The sequence below is a fragment of the Misgurnus anguillicaudatus genome, chromosome 14 (genome assembly GCF_027580225.2).
Source record: "Misgurnus anguillicaudatus chromosome 14, ASM2758022v2, whole genome shotgun sequence".
NCBI lineage: Eukaryota > Metazoa > Chordata > Actinopteri > Cypriniformes > Cobitidae > Misgurnus > Misgurnus anguillicaudatus.
Window position 1 is genome coordinate 6340573 of NC_073350.2, and position 19337 is coordinate 6359909.

A 19337-nucleotide genomic window follows, 5' to 3' on the forward strand; every position below is an offset into this window, starting at 1 on the left:
GAAATCGGTTGGACAACCAAGCGTGAGTAAACAATCATAACAAACGCTCTGTGTTATTCCGAAGAGGAGTTACTGTATCTTTTTGGGGGTGTTGAAGGTTATCGGCCCTGCGGAGATTGAATGCGTAGGTGAGCCGAAGAAGTAACCAGGAGACATAGAGGGGCGTTGTTGAACATATTTACCTGTGAAATCTTTTCTCTTTCTCTGGCGTGTACAACGCCCAACCCGCCTCTCGAGCAGCCAAGACCTAGGCGGCCAAGCCTTAAATTTCACGTGGAGTGCCTGTGCAGAGTGCTGTGGTGAGTGTGACTTTTACCGTGTGTTTCACTAAGCTTGCTGTGTGTGTGCTGTATCGACAGTAAACGAAGCCGCCCGGGCCCCGTGCAGATTGTGCGAAGAAAATAGCATGTTGAGGCCCGAGCCAGAGGAGAGAAACGAACCAAAGGCCTCAGTGTTGTGAGTAACCTACCTGTGCAGTATATCACTTACCTGTGTTTGCAGCAACGCCTCGAAGAGGACCAAGCAGTGTCAGTAGTGAGAAACCCTTTACCTCTGTCTCCACAAATGCTTTGGAGTGTATTAAAGGCCCCAGTGTTGTGAGTAACCTACCTGTGCAGTATATCACTTACCTGTGTCTGCAGCCGTGCCTTGCCGATCCCCTGCGTCCAGTGAGGTCGAGACGGAGTGACCTGAGGGCAAGAGAGACAGAAATAACGGTCAGATAAGTTGTGACCCGGTGCTAGACCAACATTGATTGTACTTTCCCTGTTTTGCCTCCAGGAGGAAGCGGAGGGCGCCACGAGTTCAAGAGGAACAAGGAAGAAGACCCTTGGCCCCCGTCCCCTGGTCCAACTCGTCCTGGAGGCGAAAAGATTGTTTTTAAGCTGCCCTTCCCCTTTTTCCCTTCCCTTTTTAAATATTTAATAAAGATACCTTTTAATTGTAGTATACTCATCTGTTTGGTCATTGTGGTGGTCTTGGGAACCTCCTCGAGGTGGAAAGTAGAGAGGGGCGTGGCCTGTTAGCTATCTCGGGTCCGCCCCTAGCCGTGACAGTTCTAACTGACGTTTCAGGGGTTTTCGATACGTATCACTTCTTTATATGGGCTTTCGCCGGAAAACTTCCCCCAGAAAACCCCGCCCAGCCGTCAGTCAGCGGGAGACGCTAGAGCTGCTAACAGCTTATCAAGCCACTCAGCTTTGTTTAATTTCAAAAGTCAACAATGGCACAACAAGAAGTGTGTTTTTGGATGTAAGGAGAAGACATCCAGCCTTATGGAAACAATGGATATAGTTTATTATCCGGATTAGCAGCGGAGTTTTGCGTGTGTGTTTGATGCGGTGGATTTTCAGAACCGGGTCATGACGAGTTACACGTGGTAAGTAAGACTTCTGTCTTACGTTGGAAATAGGTGCGTGTATATTATATAAATGACACGAACATGTAGTGAATCATAAGTTAAAACAGGGTTGTATAGTGTTGAATGACTCGTACTCGATCCTCCTGTGTTATAACTCCTCCTTCATTTTTTCGTACGTTATCGGAAAGATTCGGTAAAGCTAATCTTTCTTTTATAAATCTGATTAAACGAAAGACTCTTCAGAGATATAAAAGATGTCATACTACTCTATAGGTACTCCAGATTAATATCAGAAATGCAGAAACAGCGTGTTACGTGAGCTTTAAATTCTCAATAAATCTTATTGTCACGGTGCATGTAGACAAGATGAGGATGACAAGATTTCACAATTAACATCAATATTTAACTTAAACAACACGGGATACACTGAAACAAGGATGTATAGATGGTTTCATTGGGCGCACGTGTGGTGACGCGATAAGCGTCTGGTCTGAACTTTACTTCCGGTTTCTGTTTGTTTAATGGTGGCTGAAACTGAACTCTTAAACAAATACCTCGTAGAAAATAACAAATGTTTTTGGTTCCTATGTAATCTACATGTTGTTTATTTTGCTTGTTTTATAAATAAACTACTTTAAAAGGAATGTAGTTTACCTAGGGTGTCCATTCCGCCGGACACGTCCCGAACATGTTTTCGGGTTTGTTCTCTGGAAGTCGTGTTGGTCGACTGCATAAAATGGCGTGGTGTGACAGAATAAAAAAAAATTCTGTTTGTTCGCTCTCTTGCACTGAAGCTGAAGAGTATACAGTATTTGACCAGTTAACCTATATTTGAGACTTGAAGAACACTTCACAATTAGGTTGTATTTGTTAACATGCATTAATGCATTTTCTTTAATGAACTTATGAACAATACTTCTACATTTTTTATTAATGTAGAAGTGATTACGAGCTTAACCAGTAATACTATAAAATAACCACGGCTTCCCTAAAAAAACATGGCTAAACCATGGTTACTGTAGTAGAACTAATACTATAGTGTCTTTTCGAGGGAACTCGCGCTGTGTCGCCGAAGTGACGCCTTGGGAACGTCTCTGTGTGATGTGTCTAAAGCACGTTTGTCGAATCAGTCCAATGGAAGGGACGAATGTCATGATGGCGTAGGACCCTGGAAGCTAAAATGAAAATTAACACTTTTAACACTTTGACTACCATGCTCTTAACATTACCTCTCCTACTCAACTTCACCTTGTTGTAGTTTATCGCCCTCCAGGTCCAATTCTGAACCTTAACTGCCTTCGCTCTCTCTCCACTAGTACCCTCTTTGCATTTTTTCCCATCGCACTTCCTGTCTTTATATGTTCATGCTGCCGCTGATACCTTATGCTCCACTCGGTGTTGTCGGCACCTGGTAAAGCCCCCATTGAGAACCTCCCAGGACAGCTGTGATTGTATGATGGGGTTGAGGCTGCCTGCCGGAAGGTACAGAGGCAGTTGTCTGGGAAGGTGGTAAGAGGTGTTAATTCCAGAAAGTCAATAAGGTGTTCCTCAAGGAAGCTCCAGACACATAAGGCTAATGGCATGAAGGTTCATAAAGTGTGAGTGATGGGAAAACTAAACAACATGAATACTGAATCGGAAAAAAAACCTAATGTTTGCTGCTTACTTTCTGGCCAGTCTTCTGTCATGTGATATGACTGAAGTGAAATAAAAAGATGAGGAGTAATCCAAAAACTTATAATAAACTTTAATTATAATAAAACAATAAACAGACAGGCTTGTATTGCAAACACACACATAACATTAGGTCTGACAATGACTGAACAAATAAAAGGACTAATGATAACTAAACAAGAAACAGGTGGGGATGATAATCAAACAAATTGGAAAAATGTGAGGACAATGGACAATGGACACATGGGCAAGACTATGACAAAATCAAATTAAAAAAAAAATTCCAAATTATAAACAAGAAAGTTGTATACATATAAGAATAGAAAACTTTAGCCTACAATAAAAACATTTAACAGGATAAATTGTAAATAATAGTTTATTTGCTCATTGCTTTGGCTTGTTAGCTGTACATATTGTCACACAGCAGCTTTTAGGCATTATTCTGTTTTTGTTATAAGCCAGAAATGACAAGGAGGCGGCCTCTCGCAATACAAAGTCAATGGAGACGGTTGGATTGAATTCCCCCCCGGTGGGCGTGTTTTTCAAATTTGCATAACTGCGCTCTGTCTCTATAGTCTACTGCTCACCCCTTGCTTTTAAAAACACATAGAGAAGCTACGGTAGCTGCCACCGGACAAACATGTCATCGTCGGAGACAAAGTAGTAAAAAAGTTTGTCCGTTAAGGGCTTCTTTAGAAAAATGGCGCCACAAAATGGCAACTTCCATGTAAGGGGACCCTCTTTGTATGTAGATAAAAAGATCTCGTTTTAAGGTAATAAACACATAACGGTTCATTATGAAAGGTCTTTGAACACCCCGATAATATAGTTTTGTATATTACTTTGCATTCCTGTCAAGAGATCCTTCTAAAAGTAACACACTGCACCTTTAAACAGTTGGAGCGCAAGATGATGTTAAAGTGAGTTTTTTTGTTTTCTGTGCGCACAGATACAAACACTTTCATAAATGGACACACACTCCTAAGCGCACCCATTTTAATAAGCATGCAAACACGGAATCTCTCTGTGCTTGACAGGACACATACACGCAAAAATTTTTGAATATCGAAATACCAAACTCAATTAATCCCATAAAAACAGTCAGTTATGTCTTAAAGTAAACGCAAACATTTCAGAAAGAAATCAGATGTCTGTGTCAGTATATGGATCCGTGCCCAGAAAACTATTTGATCCATGATTAAAAAAGACGTAATGTAATCTGTTAAATCCATTATATTGTAAAATTATGTAATCTGAGAGTAGGCATTAAGGTCCAACCTATTTCACCGAGGTCCATTCAGTTTAAAATTTCTGGCCTCGCCACTAAATTTTTACAGCATATTTGTTGTTTTGCATGAAATATAAAATGTTTACACACTATACATAAAAAGCAGTACAAACATTTGAAGTTTTGTCAGTAGTTGTTAGTAAATTGCTATTGTTAAACAGTGTTCGCCCTGCAGATGAGGTGTTTTCGACTACATACAGCGCTACGCAGAGTGGTCGGCAGAAGATACTGCGAGCAGACAACTTTCTAATTGTTCTCACAGTACACATTACCCTTATGCAGTTTTTTCAACACCTTGAAATAAACTCCAAAATCCAGCAGAGATTCTCTTAAATTACATATCAGCATGAACCACAAAAAAACAACAACATTTGTTTCTAAAGAGTCTTAATGAGCGGCCCATGTCATCTTCCATTTACAATTTGATATCCGTGATGGAGACTACGATAGCATTGAAACTCCACCCACCAATTTTAATTGGCCTTTTCTCTCAGAGGTGTTCCCAGGTGTCACTACAGTACATTGACACAATGTTGAAGTAAGTGAAAGAGAGAGGAATTATAGTTCTATAGCTTAATATATTTATATTGCAGTCCTAATATGCATTGCCTAAAGCATGTATGTAGTTTGGGGTGTTGACTCTTGAGAGCATCAGAGAATGGGTTTCCTTCAGGTTACTCAGGTCCAGTTATCTCAAGGTGTTGAAGGTGAACACGAACCTCCCCAACATATAGATTCTGCATTGCACTCCTGTAGACTGTGTGCAGGAAAAAACAGCAAATTTAAGTTAAACATTTAAATTTACTGATATAATAAATAAGAAATACATAAAAATCATATAAAGGGCAACATTGACAAGTGATCACATGCATACAGATGAATGTGACATTTTAACCCTCTGGGGTCTAAGGGGTTTTTAGGGCCCTGGAGAAGTATTGACCTGCACTGACATTTGTGCTTTTTTCAGTTGCTTAAAAACATAATAATGGCAGAAGTCTCATAACACTGCGTTCAGCACAAACTGGGCTACAATTTTATATGAGCAACATGTATGTACATGTTTGTATTTTTGAGAGAAAAATGTTTATGCATGGTTTTTGTGGTAATGTTTAAAGCTAAATTTTAAGTCACTGATATAAGTTGATAATCGGGGCAATTTTACATTAACTATCGAGGACGTATCGCCTGCGATAATTAATGCGATATGGCCCAGCTTGTCAGTGAACAACAGCTCTGTGTAGTAAATGCCGCTCCATCTGAAAGCAGGTGATGGTGATTTACTAGTAATTTAGGAACCGTCTTTACTGATGAAATGCGCATGACAATCCCCCGATATATATCACCCAGCCCTAACTTGCACTTTAAAACTCATCTTCAAAAGTTTGTTTTCATGACCCCAAAACACTATTGTCATGTAAACGAAAAGCCAAACCACTTAAAAGCTTTCCTGGTTTTTAGTTGAAAGCGTTGTAGTGTAAAATGGCCCCTTTGTCACAGAAACATTTACACTCTTTATTCTGTGCAATATATTATAAATACAAGACTCACAGTGCATCTGCAGTTCTGCTGACAGGTAGTTGTCCTCTAACCTCCTCTAGCATCTGAATCATAAAGTTTATTGCTGAACAGTGAGCAGCAGAGAGTTTCTTCTTTGAGGGTTTCTCTGATGTCACAAACTTCACAATCTCTCCGCACAGAGTCCGATCATTTACTTCAAGCAGACAGAGAAACAGATTGATGGATCTGTCAGCTAAGAGCTCAAAATCATCCTTGATTTTATCTTTAATGCACTGTGTGATTTCAGTAATGGTTTCTGAAGTCTCCACCGTGTGTGTCAGTAGATCCTGTATGAGTGCCTGATTGGACTCCAGTGAGATGCCAAGCAGGAATCGCAGGAAAAGATCCAAATGTCCATTTTTACTCTGAACGGCTTTGTCTACTGCTGAATGTAATAGCCGAGACAGAGAGATTTGCTCAGACCTTTGCTTATTTTCAGAATCATATCCCTCTTTCAGAAGCAAATGCAGTGATTTGATGTTCTTTTCTAAATAGCAGTAAAACACATAGAGAGCAGCCAGAAACTCCTGAAAGCTGAGATGTATGAAGCAGAAGATTTTCCTCTGATGTATCACAGATTCCTCCCTAAAGATCTCAGTACAGATCCCAGAATATACTGAGGCATCCTTGATGTTTATCCCACAATCTCTCAGTTCCTCCTCATAAAACATCACATTACCCTTCATCAGCTGTTTGAAAGCCAGTTCAGATAGTTTGACAATCACTTCTCTGTTGGACTGGAGGGGTCTCTCTGGATCTCTCTCATCATACTTCTCACTCTTCATGTTCATATGAATCAGCAGGTAGTGGATGTACATTTCAGTAAGAGTTTGAGGGATTTCTGCTCTCTTGTTGTCTTGTTTCAGGATGTTTTGAAGCACAGTGGATGAGATCCAACAGAGGACTGGTATGTGACACATGATGTGGAGGCTTCTTGACATTTTAACGTGTGAGATGATTCTGCTGGCTTGATCTTCATCACGGATTCTCTTCCTGAAATATTCCTCCTTTTGAGCGTCATTGAATCCCTGGATTTCTGTCAAACGGTTGATGTATTCAGATGGGATCTGATTGGCTGCTGCTGGTCTGGAGGTGATCCAGATGAGAGCAGAGGGAAGCAGATCTCCTTTGATCAGGTTTGACATCAACACAGGCACTGATGAAGTCTGAGTCGCTTCAGAAACTTTCTCAATGTCTGAAAACTTCAGTGTCATTCTGCTTTCATCCAGACCATCAAAGATGAACACAACTTTACACTCATCATAAACCTTTGAGTCCAGATCTTGAAGTTCAGGGTAAAAGTCAAGCAGAAGTTTGTGAAGACTGTACTCTTTATCATTTTGAATCAAGTTCAGCTCTCGAAACGAAAGCACAAACATGAAATCTACATCCTGGTTGTCTGTTTCCTCTGCCCAATCCAGAATGAACTTCTGCACAGAAACGGTTTTTCCGATTCCAGCTATGCCTTTAGTAAGAACGATCTTAATTTTGTTTGTCTTCTCACATCCTGGTTCTTGTAAATGTTTAAAGATGTCATTGCAGTAGATTGCTGTGTCTTGTGAGTGTTGTGTTCTGTGTTTTTTCTCCATGTGTAAAACCTCATGTTCTTCATTCACTCCTTCACTCTCTCCCTTTATGAGGTACAGTTGTGTGTAAATCCTCTTTAGGAGGGTTTGATTCTCTTGTTGTTTGATTCCCTCAAATAAACTCTCATACTTGTTCTTCATACTGGTTTTGTGTTGGTCTTTGACTCTCTGCAAAACATCATCCACTGGTTGATGAGAATCCTGCTGCAGGTCTTCAGTCCCATGATGTTCACACCTAATGTATAAATAAAGCATTGCAAAAAACAAACAAACATGAACATATAATTTAATGAAATTTGAAATAAGCTGTTAATCCAAACAGTTAGAGTAAAAGCGACATGTTTATTAGGGCTGTGTATCGCCAACAATTCCCCGATACGATACGTATCCCGATACAAGGACCCCGATACAATGCGCATCACGATACAAGACTATTTTAAATTACTTTTTTGTTCAGAATTTAGTAACATTATTATTATTATTATTATTATATTATTATTATTATTATTATTATTATTATTATTATTATTATTATTATTTGTTTATTGTACATTGAATAAGCAGTGTTGTAACAGTTGTGTTTTTGCCATTCATTTATTAGCTATTAGAAATACTTAAAATCCCAGAGTTAGTACTCAACTTATGTTTTTTTTTAAAGCAGTTTTACAAAGATGGTGCCTTACTCATTATATTTGTCTCTCATTATTCTCCATCTATGAATATATCTATAAACATGCAGTCAGACTTAATACTATTTAATAGAAGTCAGATTATTAATGTGACAGCTATAGTTTGAAGTAGCTCTGTATCTCTTCTCTAGACGTACACTTTTTCTCAAATGCGTTAGTACTGTTTTATAAGAGCGTGGCTAATAAAGCCCTTGCAGTAGATAAGATATCTGCGCTTTCATGCTGATCTCATTGACTTTAATGCGCGCGAGAGAGAGAGCGCGAGTACGTGGCTCACTATGCAGACATGTGCACCAGCGAGACAGACACGCAAAGTGAAAGTATACCCCGCTACCTTTAACTCTACGTACTCCACAGGACAGATGCGTCCTTTCCATATGGGTCACGGATCAACAGCAATTCATCACGTTACTTTCAAAAGTGCATCCGAATCGATACGGAAGGTGCTGTATCGATGCGCGCATCGTCAGCTGTCCATGACGATGTATCGTCGTATCGATATTTTGAACACAGCACTAATGTTTACACTCACTGGCCCTCATATATCAGAAGTGCGTACACCAAATTTCCAGCGTACACCTGGTGTACACCCAAAACCATGGTGACTTTGAGATTTATCAATATGGACATTGGCGTACGGCATGCTCAAATCCTACGCCAACTCAGGAGGTGGTGTACGCAAGAGTAAAGGGCGCAACTAAAGCAAACACTGATCACGATAATGGTGATTTGTTGAAATTTCTATATTTTTTCAATATTAATGGAGGGTGCAAACGTGATATTGATTCAATGGTATTAACATTGAAAACTCAAAGATTTTTAAAGGGGTCATATTATGAATTTTTTTTAAGGTGTAAAATAAATATTTTGTGTCCCCAGAGTGCGTAAGTGAAGTTTTAGCTCAAAATATCCCACAGATAATTAATTGTAGAATGTTTAAATTGCCACTTTGTAGGGCTGACCACAAGTGAGCCGTTTTGGGGTGTGTCCTTTAAAATGCAAATGAGCTGATGAAAGTCAAATTTAAGTATTTTTTCTTTCTCTCTTTCTCCCTGCAAATGGCAGTGCTGTGGTTGGATGGAGCAGATAAAGGGGGCTGTATTATTGTAATTCGCCTTGCTACCTACCTCACAAAACAGGCGAAATCTGAACAACCTAATTTTTCACATGGTTGCAGAAAATGGCTTACTCAAATTAAGTTACTGGTTTGATCTTTATCACATTTTCTAGGTTGATAGAAGCACTGGGGACCCAATTATAGCACTTAAACATGGAAAAAGTCAGATTTTCATGCCATGACCCCTTTAACATTGTTTCAATGGTTGCATGCTATCTGGGTTGGAGATACCAAATTGCCCCTCCCACAACCTGTGTATGTGTGGTAGGGTAGGTTCCCTCCCAAGTAATTATTAGTAGCCTATCAGCAGTTAATGCTGGGTTATTTAAAGACCGTGTTTATGCCACCTGGATATGCGTCACTGGTGACTCCGCCCTTTTGTGTGCGTGCAAGTGTTTTCCCGTCAAAGGTATGTTTAGCTAACGAGGCTAATGTTGCAGTGCTCTTTTTTGCATCTTTGTAAATCAATTATTTTATTATAGCTGGAATAACACGTTGAGACATTGCGGTGGGTCCAGGCTGTCATTAATCCTCAGGTATGTCAAACTGAATTTTCCACTCTTTAGGCCGTTATGTTAAATCGTGTTTATGTTTTAGCTGCAAGGTTTCACTCAGGCGTGTAAGCTGTGGTGGCATATACTGTGAGCTACGGTACAATGTGTGGTTCTGTGAACATTATTTGGTACGTATAGTTTTCTGTTTTATTTTGATGAACATTTAAATCAGTTTAGTTAATAGTTATACCACAGCTGGTGGCTGGAATAGGACTGCTTTAATCCACCCCTTGTCGTAGACCCCGAAGCCGCCGGCCATTTGCGCCATTTAGAAGTTCAGCCGCCATCAGCCAATAATTTCCTAAGCCAAATTGAGCCGCCAGCTGATAAAGTTTGGCTGAGCCGGCTAGAATTATTTCCAATCAAATAATAATTCTATCACATAGAGACATACACACACGAAATCTATAAACAATACACGAGATCCATTTTCCGATTGGTTTCATAACAGCACAGTCTTGTGCTTGCTCGTTGCTACAATACACAGAGGGGTTGCAACCTGCATACGTCATCAAGCCTGGTTTATTTAAGTTAACTGAGCATTACATTCGCAAACCATACACATATTACAACAATTTACGATTAACTTATAATCAGAATAAACTTTATAATTGTTGATATTTTGAAATAAGATGTTGATGACGTAGGCAGCGTAAAAATGCGACCTCCGGAGGCTGCAGTCTTCAGATTGGGAAATTAAAATTGCTCGTTTTCCGTACAGAAGAAGCGATGCATTAATAACGTGCGCGTCACAACAATGCATTTCAAAAATAGACTGTGTTATTTTTATTTTTGACCAATGCGCGCGACCAGCATCCACACAGGAAAAAGCTGCGGGTAAAATAACGTTTGTATGTCTGTTTCCGGGTGCTGTATGCAGCATGTTCATGCGATTTGGAATCGGTGAAGTCAAATATAGACGCGTTTCTTATAAGAGCCGCTTCTGGGAAGTCCGCGCGCGGCATAACATTGACTAAAGTGGTCGCAATCAGGTCCGGTAGCGCAGCACACGCATAATTCTGCGAATGAGAGCACTAAGTAAAAGCAACAGAAAGTTTCTTTCTATCGGTCTCCCATGCTGCTTGAACCCCAGAAGTAAAGAGACTTTTAAAAAGCTTGCCAGTAAAATCCATATCACACCAGCAATGACAAGGTAAGCTAACGTTGCTATGGTTACAGTCCAGATTAGGGCTGCAACGATTCGTCGACGTTGTCGACAAAAATCGATAATAGAAATAGTCGACAATGAATATCATTGTCGACGTTGTCGCCAGACATGTTTTTTTTCGACCAAGTGAGGCATCTTTCTTCATTACAATCTCTGCCGAGAGTCGCACATGCGCATTAGCTTCTCTGCTCAGCGATAACACACAGAAATGGCAGCGTCCAACGTAGCAGCTGCACGTACCAAAACATCTGAGGTTTGGGAGCATTTTAGCCTGGATACGGCGAATAAAAAGATTACCTGCATGGTTTTCAGAGCAGTCTTTGCATTTCACAACAGCACCTCGGTCATGCACGAACATTTAAAGAGAAAGCACGTCGGACAGTTGAATGAAACAGAGTTTGACTCGCCTCAGTAAGATTTAAATAACATGGAAGCCAATACGTTTTGTTTTGGATGTACATTGTACATTTTATATGCGTATTTTCGCTTTAAAATAAATAAATAAAGGATTTAACGTTATGCCCGACTGTGCCTGACAAATTTTTAAATTAAATGCATGCAGGCTGAAGAAGAGAGCCACGGACGCCTTTCTTGCAAAAGAAGCAGACGTGCACCCCACAACAGGCGAATGCCCTCACTGAGTATATATATATATATATATATATATATAAAACTCTGTTTTTTTATTTTTCCGAAATCTCGTTTTTTCAAATTAATATCAATTCAACTGCAGTTGGTTTGTTTTGATTTAAACCTTCAAAACTTAAAAAATACAGCATATATATATATATATTTATATATATAAATATTAGGGGTGTCAAAATAAACGCACTAATTTTATTAACGCAACACGCAATTTCTGTTTGACCCACAGCTGGATGAATTGAGAAGCAGCAAGTAACAGGCGCTGTATAGATGACCTTTTCATAAAAATAAGAACATTAAGCTCTCGTCTAGCAAATCCAATGCTCTAAATGGTCATTAAACATCTAAAATTATCTTTATCTGCACGTTTCCTCAGAGGTGTACCGTCCCAAATCCATATAAAGCAAAGATGCGTCTTCTTTCACTTTTTAGTTTCGTTTTTAAAGGATTCAGAAATGATAGAAAATAGACTGCAGGACTTGCTTGATGTTAAAATAATTATTAAGAGAGATAAAGTTCGGGATCTGATTGATGTTAAAAGAGTTATTAAGAGGCTCAAAAGCAATGTCTGACGCAGACGTCTGAAGCGCATGCACACAAACACGCGAGTGCGCGACCCCGATATATATAGACATCTAACACAAAATTACAGTTTTAAAAATATCTGTTTTGCCAAGAATTCACGCAGGTATGACCTATAATCTGTTATATCTGAAGTAAATTTTTGGTTAACTGTTAAGGAAAAGTATCTGTTGTGTCATTATATTAAACCCTTGCATTAGCCTACAGTATCTTAAAGCAGTCTGTCTCAATGTCAAAATTAAACAATAAAAGAAAATCATACATGTAACATTGATATTGTTTTTGCTCTGCGTAAACAGGTGTAGTTATGTCATGCTTTATCAGATTCCAACAATTGTTCCAATGGTTTTGAAGTTTTTTAATAGAGAATGTTAAAATAATTTGCTCATCCCAACTCAATTTGCCAGCACAGGTCACAAATGATGCAGCAGCAAACAGAAATGGAGAAAGAACAAAGTCTTCTAAAGGCAAAAACATTTATAAAACTATGGCTGAGGGTTCTGTTGAAAATGTAAACAGGCTGTTGTAGACATACATTTTCATATAGCATATATATTGACCAAATCCATGCTGATTAGAGCATTAAAAACTTGAAAAGTGTTACATTTAGGTAAATTTAGAACAGATAAAAATAATTTATTGACAGCCCTAATAAATATATATTAAAATAGCTGAAATACATAACTTAAAATCATAGTAGCTGCCATTATTAAAAATGTAAAACTTGTTTTCATTAAATGTAAAAAATGTTCATTGAACTACCCCCTTCTTTCTTGTTTACTATCATTTTCCACAGAATTAAAGCAATCTCATGCTAAATTTTAGAAAAAAATAATTATTATTCGATTAGTCGACTAATCGTTTCAATAGTCGGTGACTAGTCGACTATTAAAATAGTCGTTAGTTGCAGCCCTAGTCCAGATACATAATAGATTGCTAGGCTATTGCTATGCTATCTACAGTTTTATTACAAACAGCAACCAAAACTACAACGTAAAATTAGTGTAGACTTTTAAACATCAATGTTAAACGTTTTTACCAACCTTTGTATGGGAACCTATATTCATTCATTCATTCAACCCAGTGCATGCCAGGTTTGTGCTGTGGCTCTGAATTAAAAGTGAATTAAAGAATAGAAATGAAAAGAGGTTGCGTGTTTTGCCATGTTATTAGTCTATAGGTAGAATTATAGTGGGCTCTAGCTCTATTGTGTTTGGTATGTGTACCATAATTTACCAGACTTTTACCAGATCATTTGTCTATGTTTATAATTCTGACAGTTATTGTATTTTGCCATACGTCTTCACGGTGCCTATTCAAAGCTTGAGGGCAAACACATAACTTCTAGATTTATAAGCAGCAATAAACTACATTTTAACATTTTATAATGCCTAGTCATACTTCTGTTATTTTGATGAAAGTAACTCAAAAGTAATGTAACTCATTACAGTTCAGAGACAGTAATATTGTAATGTGACTAATTACTTTCAAATTACAGTAATTTGTAATATATAATGTATTACACTTTGTAAGTAATTTTCCCAACACTGTTAATCAGTATAATGTAGACATCTGTAGACATGTGGCAGCTTCAGCCATTTGCAGCTATGAAAAGTTTGCAGCAGCCATTTAGGTTTCGGCTGAGCCGGCTAGCCAGCCAATAACTTCATCAGCCAGCCATTATTCCCAAAACAAATGGCTTCGGGGTCTACCTTGTCGCATGCGTGACATGTGCGCGGACCCCTAGTTACCGCCACTGGCTGCGTGTAAGTGTGTGTGTGATTGAGTATTGTTTTCAAAAGTTTAATAATGCATACAATTGTATGAATTAATTTGTTTTGTTTTTCATTTTTTTTATGGACATCCTGTTTTGTCAAAACTAATCCATTTGTTCAAGTTATTTAGTGATTTCTCTGACTGATTACCAACTGTAAGTTGTCCCCCCAACATCTTGGAAATCACTTTGCTAGAAGCTAGCGGGAGGTCCGGACTGTAAAGTTATAAGAGGCTCGGGGGTTAGCCTCGTCAGAAAAGCCGGGGCGGTAAGGCCCGGTCTCGGTGTGTCAAACTCATCATGACACACAAAGATTCCAGCGTAAATTGTGATGTAGCAGTCTCAACAATACACTCGTTTTCCCTGGACAATACTAACATATTCCCGTTATAAACCTTTTCAAACGCATTATTTTTGCAAATTACAGAAATTAAGACCCGGCGGGGAATGTATACTGCTTGTGGACCGTGTGCTAATTGCTCCGGACCGGAAAGTTATAAGAGGCTCGGGGGTTAGCCTCGTCAGAAAAGCCGGGGTGGTAAGGCCCGGTCTCGGTTAGTTTGTCAAAAAAACTTTTAGTTTGGCAAGTTCTTGTAGAATTGTAAAATAAAGCCATTAAATATTTTTTTTACCTTTCGAAACAACGCTGTAAACTATCTAGCCTGCAAAAATATCTATATAGCCTACTGTTTACAAACAATTTTATCATCACTATACATTTAAAAGGTATAATTTACGGGATTAGCATGAATGTATGATCTCTGTTTTGAGATACAGATGCTCCAGTATCAGTAATGTAGTATTTTGTGACGGAAGATGACAACATGCAAAATATAACGTGACTTCTTACCTTTTGTGTTGATACAACGATCGCGAATCGAATCCAGTCTGTTTCAGATGTGTGAATGATCCATGAAAGTCCAATAAAATACATTCAATGATCATTTTTGTCCACAAATGCGTATAATCCGTGAAATATAGATACATAGTCTGTTGTTTACATCAGATTTCGCATGAAGGTCTTATCGCTTACAATCTGATGACTATTTGCGTCGTAACACACTGTATATAGATTACTCCGGGTTCCAATAACCATGCGTTAAAACTTTGTTTTTAAAAGTAGGCGGGAGTATAATCCATAATATCCAAATAGCGCTGTTATTTCAGTGAGACGTGATAACAGCAGGGTATCAGCGAGCGAAGTGACTGACTGCTCTGTGCTCTCTCTAGCTCCCTGGTGGGTGGAGACCTGCGAGTGGGGTGGTGGGCGGGAAAATTCAAACTGAATGTGACGAAATGGTTAGTTACGTAACAACGGAGCTGAACTCGCGCAATCTGAGACTCAAGGCAGAGGACATTCAGAAAAGTATCTCACTCAAAACAGCATGGATGGATTGTTTTCCAAGTTTGTATGCTTGTGGGAGCATCGGAGACACAAAATAACACCCCAAAACCCAGATAAAGTGAGTTTTTCATAATATGGGTACTTTAATAAACTTTTAATCCCATTTTCATTAAATCAAACTACATGTTAACACTCACTGTGAGTGAGATGCTGTTCCACATTTGCAATTAGGTGGTTGTTCAATTGAGACCTCTGAGAGTGATTTCTTCATCTTCTCCAGAGCTGGAATCTCTAAAATGAAAAACCAGGGGTTTACTAAAGTATTGCTTTTCGGGGATAAGTACAATTTAGACTGAATACTTGTACTTTTATTTAATTGCATTTTTAAAGTAAAAAAATTACCTTTCATTCCTTACAATTTTATTTACACTTGAAATGTACTCATTACATTTTTGCAGATAATTGTCTTCTATATCTTACCAGTAAAGTTATGTTCAAATATGTCTCTAAACAAATCTTTAATGCATTTCTTGTTTACTAAAACCTCTTCCTCCATAAGCAGAGACAGTGCAGTAGAGGTCTTCATGGGTCCAAAAATGTTTACCCAAACCCGAAGAGACCCGTGAATGTGCTACACAGAACCATCAAGGTAACAATAGGAACAATTGTTGTATGTTTGTTGCAGTGGGAACCCCAGAAGAGGGAGCACACCCTGGGAGACAACATAGCTGTGTCTGAAACCGCTCCCTATCCACTATATAGTGCACTATATCAGGTGTCGGCCATTTTGTAGTGGTGTCCGAAACCTGAGTGAACAACTTCATTCCCTACATTCATTCACTACTTTTTACCCACAATGCACTCTGATTTTGAGGGTACATTCGATGTACACTCGTTCACTCATATTTCTCATGATGCAACGGGAGACGAACGCGTAACTTGAATCAGCTGAAGGATATACTGACAGTAAACTCCAAACATTTTCTTGTTGTCAGTTATTTTCTACTTTTTGAAAATAAACAAATGAAAAATAATTGCGTTATCTTTTATTTAAAATCTTATACACATTTTTATTAAACAATAAATAAACAGCAGTAAATAAATATTGTTTTGTTCTCTTTATTATCAACTAATACAATAAACATGACAAATGTAAAAACAGTAAGAAAGTAAACTTTACCATTTCACAGCACAATCAATAAAGCCACACAGGTGTTTTTAATGAATCTCTGCGACAGCTCTCTGACACATGATATTTGCGTCAGTGTCCGAAATCGCTCACTCATTTTCATTTGCTTCTTCCCCATATAGTGGACTCAACTGTCATTCCCCATATAGGGAATAGTGAATAAGTGAACGAGGGAACGGTTTCAGACACAGCTCATGTAAATTGTGTGTAGGGCTCACAAGTTTATTACAGTTTTTTTTCTCCGATTGCTAAAAGACAGTGAGCACGACTGGAGCCACACGCGCAAAACTCCAACCACAGTCCGCAATACCAAAAGTCACCTGAGCCAAACTGTTCACATCACCTGCAAAACTCACTCCAAGCAACACAACTCTTAACACATGACTCAAAACTGCTCAGTGCAGCCAAACACAACCCTCACTGAGATAACACACACTGTCACTCACAACACACTGAGAGGAAAAACACTAACATCAAACACCAATACACAAAATACTAACTTTTCATCTTTATAGTTTGAACAATTTCAGTGACAAAGTAATATTTCTTTAAAGAAAATAGTGGCATTATTTCAAATGATTTATTGAAATGTTTAGAATATAAAAATTCTTTAAGGTGATTTATGGAATTACAGTAATGAGAAAAAAGGTAGAAACTAAAAGTACATGCTTTAATTCGAACAAATAATTGAGGGGCTAATCCTGCCTCTCTAGCATCAGGCCACTACCTACCACCCTTCTCCCTCCACGAACCCGTCTTCCTTGTTCCATTTCCAAAATTTGTCTTTCTGAGCTCTACCTATCATACCGTTTTTTTCGATTGCTAAACGACAGTGGGCACAAATGGAGCTACATGTGCAAAACTTTAACTACAGTCCGCAATACCAAAAGTCACCTGAGCCAAACTGTTCACATCACCTGCACAACTCACTCCAAGCAACACAACTCTTAACACATGACTCAAAACTGCTCAGTGCAGCCAAACACTAAACACAACCCTCACTGATATAACACACACTGTCACTCACAACACACTGAGAGGAAAAACACTAACATCAAACATCAATACAGAAAATACTAACTTTTTATCTTTACAGATTGAACAATTTTAGTGACTTCATACAAAATAATATTTTTTTCAAAGAATTATTTATTTATTTATCACATGATGTATTTACATTTTTAGAGCAGAACAATTCTTTAAGGTTTGAAAGCACTCAAAACAAACAATTACATTTCTTTATATAAGAACTATGCAGTCTGCTGTGTGTTTTTATTTCTTTAGCTTCAAACATTTCTCTTGAATTAATGTGAGGAGCGCATTCTTCTGTACTTATTTCAGATTGTAATGAATCAAATCATCTTAACTAAAGAATATTTAATTTTCTTTTTGTTGTTCTAATGTCTTCCTTCAAAGCACTTTGGTCAACAGGTGTTGTTTTAAATGTGCTATAGAAATAAAGTTGGTATTGTATTGTATTGTATTGTATTGTATTGTATTAAGTGTATTGAGAAGTTCTTACCGTAAAGTGTGTTTGAAGACCAATTCTTCAAACGAAGATCTTCAGGATCTGACTAATCTGATCGTCACAGTATTTTTGTGCAGGTGTGGTTTTGCCAGGTTCACGATTTTCCTGTACACTTGGTCTATTTCAAAAAGCAGTTGCTAGAAAATTACTGTTTGGCTATTTTCATAATGTACCATGGTCACAAAAATGTTTGTTTATAGACAAAAGAAAACGACAATTGTCCATGAATATCCGGTAGAGTAAGTCAGGTAAAGGTGTGTTTGGAATGCTGCCAGGCAACTCCTTCATGGGCAGAAAAGTACTGTCCCACATGGAAAAAACATATATAAACATATATGTTTCAATATAGGTTTTGATATAGGTTTTACATATATGTGACATATATAAAATTGGCCGGTTTCCTATATTATATGTACATATATGTACATATATGCACATATATCCACATATAGGTTCTTTCCATGTGGGGTAGCATGTTGCAATACATGTTAACCAGGGGCGTTGCCGGTGTCTTAAAAGTGAGGGAAATATATATATATATATATATGTACACAGAGTTTTTTTGTGATTGTTGCGGACAAAAATCCTTGATCTTGCGGCACGTTTTCTTAAAAAATGAGATGGAATATGCGAGATATTTATACAATTGTATGCAATGAAATTACGGGAATTTGCAAAAATTGCGGGACCTTGCAAAAACTTTTTCAGCTTTTCAATGATGTTCACGTCACATAATCACGTCACTTCATAATGTTCCCGTGGCAACAGTGACATAGCCGTGCTTGTGTGAGGTAAATGCATAATTTTTCAACTTTCTGCTAAGATATATGGGGATTATGAAATAAAGCACGCCCCACATATTTTGCGCACGCAAATCTCTAATTTATGCTGCGAAAGTGCGCTGTATTTGAAAAATGCATCCCCCGCATAAATATGTGAACTTTGGCTGATTATGCATTAAATCATGCGATCGCATAATTGCGTTTTTCTAAAGGGGCTGTGTCAGTAATGGAAAACAAATAATAAATAATATAACAAACTAGATTTTTCTGAAGAAAATGTGAAGTGGTGCTTGCCATGGCAGCATCCACCAGGGATTGTACTCCAAGTGAACTGATCCAACCCCTGTGTCTCTATGATGTTCTGAAGCAGAGATTTTTAATCAGTTGCTATGGTATCTCTGTTTCGTTGCTATGGAGTAATTTGGCATCCACCAGTGATTATACTCCACACCACAAGTAAAATGATCCAACCCCAGTGTCTCTATGATATTCTGATGCA

The 19337-nt window shown here is 38.2% G+C and overlaps 1 protein-coding gene across 1 annotated transcript; it reads right to left on the minus strand.

Annotated features, from left to right (window-relative positions):
• Nucleotides 1–3046: 3046 nt before the first annotated feature.
• LOC129428062 (NLR family CARD domain-containing protein 3-like) lies at nucleotides 3047–18284 on the minus strand. Its single transcript, XM_055184953.2, has 4 exons — nucleotides 18051–18284; nucleotides 15537–15630; nucleotides 5871–7700; nucleotides 3047–5079 (listed from the first exon to the last, which is right to left on the minus strand). The coding sequence occupies exons 2-4, from the start codon at nucleotides 15608–15610 to the stop codon at nucleotides 5016–5018; spliced, it is 1968 nt and encodes a 655-aa protein (XP_055040928.2). The 5' UTR covers nucleotides 15611–15630; nucleotides 18051–18284; the 3' UTR covers nucleotides 3047–5015.
• Between the last annotated feature and the right edge of the window lie 1053 nt (nucleotides 18285–19337).